This window comes from Eschrichtius robustus, chromosome 20 (genome assembly GCF_028021215.1).
Source record: "Eschrichtius robustus isolate mEscRob2 chromosome 20, mEscRob2.pri, whole genome shotgun sequence".
Classification (NCBI taxonomy): domain Eukaryota; kingdom Metazoa; phylum Chordata; class Mammalia; order Artiodactyla; family Eschrichtiidae; genus Eschrichtius; species Eschrichtius robustus.
Window position 1 is genome coordinate 23,914,428 of NC_090843.1, and position 4,753 is coordinate 23,919,180.

The following is a 4,753-nucleotide window of genomic DNA, read 5'->3' on the forward strand; positions in this document are numbered from 1 at the left end:
AGTGAAGAATCTAGCTCTAATTTGGAGGATTGATTGGAGAGCAAGAAGCTGGAAGAAAAGAGACTCTTTAGGAGGGTGCTGATGGCAATAATAATCAAGGTATGAGGATTAAAGTGGTCAAAGGAATATTTGTGATAGAATTCCTAGGATAAACTGACAGGAAATGATTAGATATAATTAAAAGGGAGAGAGAAGAACTGTATTATAGCAATGATAGTGCTTAGGAGCATAGCTCTGTTTTCAAAAGATGTGGGGGTGATTCTTGACTCAGCCACTTATTAATTATATGAACTTGCACAAGTTATTCAACATCACTAAGCCTCAGTTTCTATATTTGCTATATCATCATAAGACTGTTGTGAGGATTATATAAAGTAATTCAATAAAAACACAGTGTCTGGCACATAGTAAATAATAAATGTCAGCTGTTTGGTTTTTTTATAGCTATGGGTGACAATTATTATACCCAAGAAACTGTAACAATAATGATATTAACAGAAATAAGGAAGACCAGAGGGAGCCAGCTAGAGGAAGATGAGTTTGGTGTAATGCTGAATCTGATGGAAAGCAAAGCGAGAGAGAAAATATGTAGTAATCAATTAAGGACATTTATCTGGGGTTCAGAAGAGATGCTAGGCCTAAGGAGAGACATGTAGGAATTATCTGCATAAAAGTGATCTGTAGGTCAATAAAATATTTACAAACGGGCAATATTTACCATTCATTTGTTACACAGAAATGAATAATAACAAATGTTTATTGAAAGATTGCTCTGTGCCAGGTACAAAGTGCTTTACTTACAGTAACTTTTTAAATCCGAATAACCACTTAATGATATACATACCACTATTATTCTCATTCTTTCTTTTTAACCCCCCTTTTAATTAATTAACTAATTAATTTATTTATTTATTTATTTTTGGCTGCATTGGGTCTTTCTTGCTGCACATGGGCTTTCTCTAGTTGTGGCAAGTGGGGCTACTTTTCATTGCAGTGAGCGGGCTTCTCATTGCAGTGGCTTCTCTTGTTGCAGAGCACAGGGTCTAGGCGTGCGGGCTTCAGTAGTTGTGGCTTGAAGGCTCTAGAGTGCAGGCTCGGTAGTTGTGGTGCACAGGCTTAGTTGCTCCGCGGCATGTGGGATCTTCCCGGACCAGGGCTCGAACCTATGTCCCCTGAATTGGCAGGCAGATTCTTAACCACTGTGCCACCAGGGAAGTTCCCCCCCCTTTTTTTTTAAAGAATCCTAATGACTTTGAGGTAGATGAGGCTGTTGTCAGATAATGAAGTAATTAGGTGTAAGATATAAAAGTAATAAAACTAGGATTTCCCTGGTGGTCCAGTGGATGAGAATCCATCTTCCAATGCAGGGGACGCGGGTTCAATCGCTGGTCAGGGAACTAAGATCCCACATGCCGGGGCACCTAAACCCATGCGCCGCAACTAGGGAGAAGCCCGCACACCACAACTACTGAGCCTGCGTGCTCTGGAGCCTACGTGCCACAACTAGGGAAGCCTGTGCGCAGCAACTAGAGAGAAGCCTGAAACGAAGAGCCTGCACACCACAATGGAGACCCAGTGCAGCCAAAATTTAAAAAATAAATAAACTAATTTTAAAAATATAAATTAAAAATAAAACTGAGAGAAAGAAAGCACTGATTTGAAATTATCTTCCTTTAAGTTTGGATGGAAAATTAAGAAAACTTCCAATTCAAAGTTCTAAGCACAAAATCCAGGTATGTCATGTAGTGGACTTGCTTCTTCAACTGGACCTTAATTCTGCAGCCAGTGCAAAGAATCCACTCTCTAATGAACAGCATGCTACAAAATGATTCTCGGGAATTCCCTGGCTGTCCAGTGGTTAGCACTCCGCGCTTCCATTGCAGGGGGCACGGGTTTGATCCCTGGTCAGGGGAACTAGGATCCTGCAAGACCCATGGCACGGCCACAGAAAAAAAAATTCTCCCCATGAAGAAGCCAGTGACTTTGCATTTGATTTTTCCAGCTTGGTTAATTCCCAAAAGTTCAGGCTTTGGAGTCCTAAAGTCTTCTTTAGCGTTTAACTAGTTTTTTGCTGGTGGAAGGGGCTGGGACTGTCTCTCCACACGTAAGCTGATCTTTGTCATAAATCACTTTTATAATGAGAGAGCAGCTAGGGCACTTCACCATGTCTTCCCCATTTGTCAAATCTTCCCAGGTGATGCAAAAGTTACCCCCACACGGGCAGGGGTAGGAGTACCTCTCTGAGTCCTTCTCATATTGGAAGTCCTCGATCTCCACCTCATTGTGAAACACCGCCATCATCGCTGGGGCCAGTAGAGGTCTGTCACCCCCCCTGTCCTACCCAGGCGGGGGTTGGTCCAACTTCTCAGGCCCAGCCTAGCCAGGCCTATTCTCATTCTTTAGGTGAGGAAACTGAGGCTCATGGAGGGTAGGTAACTTGCTCAATGTCAGATAGCTAGAAGAGGTAGAACCAGGATTTAAACCAATCAGTGCAGTGTCAGAGCCTGGGCCTTAAACACATGTATGCTGCTTCACTCTGAAAAAGGTTTCATTCCCAGGTTTCACTTCCATGGGGGGGATCACTATGGGGTGCAAAGAAATCATAATTCCAGACCAATACTTAATACTGTGGAAAGAAAAGAATTGATTCAGGTCATGACTGTCCTGTTATTAATGATTTAAGGAATCAGAGCAAGTAATGCATTATGCCTGTGTATGAGAAATGGAAAGGCATCTGAGGATGCAGCGCTAAGAGAGTATATTCATAACACTAATTGGGAATGGGCCCCCAGGGAATCTTCCCTGTTTATAAGCAAGAATGAAGTATGAACACTTCCACCTTTGACTCCAGAGTCAAACTACAAATCAAACAGCAGGATCATTTGGTGAAGGTAATTGCCTCTGTTTCACAAAAACTATACAGAGATCATCTGTCTGCTTCTGGCTCTAGAGTGTGGAAGGAAAAACTACCTCCTCAATCTTCTGAGTGAGGCCCTGATCACTGAGGGAGGGAGAGGGAGAGTTTTTTGGGAAACCTGCATTATTTGCTGATTGGGGAAGGAAGTTGTGAGAGGCTCCTCACACAGTCTGGTGCAACAACCATATTAAGAGGGCACTATTCTAATTTTTAGTTTACAGATGGGGAAACAGAGGCACCAGGAAAGTTAAATAACTTACCCAAGGCTGCAAAACTAATTCACAGCAGAGCCAGGCTGTGAATCCATCTTACTCTTGCTCCAGAGCTCACATGCTTAATTACCATGCTATACAGCATAGAATATGTCTTCAGAAATCACAGACTTCCCTGGCCCAATGAGACCTTAAGGATCACACCCCAACCCAAATTACATCAGTCATCTTTGTCCTTCTATTCATTTATATTGCCTGCCTTTGACGTCCCTGTGTTTTCTGCTCTTGCCTGTGAACAATGACACTAATACCATTGATCTTGTCTCCAAAAACTCCTCAATCCCATTTATTTTTACATTCTCTTACAACCCTCCTCTTGTCTCCATTTTGTTTCTTTCTTTTTTGTCTTGTCTCCAATTTCTAAACTTAGGTATAATAAAGCCTTTAGCAAAAACATGGACTTTGCCTTTAACAGTCCTTCCACTTGCCTTGACCCTGATAGTTTTTCAGGCTAAAATTCTCTGGGGGAAGGATTATGTAGCTGAAGAGGCTCTGCATTCAGAGCAGTGATTTAGCGTTAATCTGTTTCTTGCTTTCATGTCCTCTGACTCTCCAGGACCCCCACTGGGAGCCTGTGACCTGCACATGTTATCTTTGGTCTTTACTGTTGAAGATTATGATATTAGACTGGTTAGGTAGTATCTCTCCTTCCTCCCTTCAGCCTCTTCAAATTGCAGCTGAATGTAAATGTCATATAATCTGTGATTTCTATAATGCTATGATCATAGTGCCTTTTGTATTAGTCAGGATAGGCTGGGTTGTGCTGAAGAAAAAAATAATCGCCAAATCTCCATGGCTTAATTTCTTAGTGCATTCAGATGCTATAACAAAAATACCAGAACTTCCCTGGCAGTCCAGTGATTAAGACTCTGCGCTCCCAATGCAGGGGGCATGGTTCAATCCCGGGTCGGGGAACTAAGATCCCACATGCTGCACAGCACGGCCAAAAAACAAAACAAAAAAACCAAAAAAATACCATAGACTAGGTAGTTTATAAAAAACAAACATTGGGGAATTCCCTGGCATTCCAGTGTTTAGGACTCTGCACTTTCACTGCCAAGGGCCTGGGTTCTCAGGGAACTAAGATCCCACAAGCCACATGATGCAGCCAAAAACAAACAAACAGACAACAAACATTTATTTATCATAGTTCCGGAGACAGGCAAGTCCAAGATCATGATGCCAATAGATTTGGTGTCTAGTGAGAATCCCCTTCATTAATAGCAGTCTTCTCACTGTAACCTCACACAGTGAAAACAGCAAGGTCTTTTTTACAAGGGCACTGATCCCATTCATGAGGGTGGAGCCCCTCCCAAAGGCTCCACCTCCTAATACCATTATCTAGGGTCTTAGGATTTCAACATAAGAATTTGGTTGTTGCCAGGGTGGGGCGGGAGGAGAGAACATAAACATTTTGTCCATTGCACTGAACAAAACCAGACTTTCTCACTCACCTGAAATCTGCTGCAGGGCCAGCACCTCTGTGGTTAGTTCTCCCTCTGCAATGACTTGGGAACCTGGTTCTTTCCAACATGTGGCTCTACCACCTTAATACACAGCCTAC

General features: G+C 42.5%; 1 protein-coding gene across 1 annotated transcript; it reads right to left on the reverse strand.

The window, feature by feature from the left end:
- Positions 1-2,049: 2,049 nt before the first annotated feature.
- Positions 2,050-2,298, reverse strand: LOC137755547 (diphthamide biosynthesis protein 3-like). The gene has a single exon (XM_068531757.1). It carries the CDS (start codon positions 2,296-2,298, stop codon positions 2,050-2,052), a length of 249 nt encoding a protein of 82 aa, XP_068387858.1.
- Positions 2,299-4,753: the final 2,455 nt, after the last annotated feature.

Excerpts from the sequence above, each read along its gene's own strand:
- LOC137755547 (XM_068531757.1), bottom strand. The coding sequence starts at position 2,298 with ATGGCGGTGTTTCACAATGAGGTGGAGATCGAGGACTTCCAATATGAG.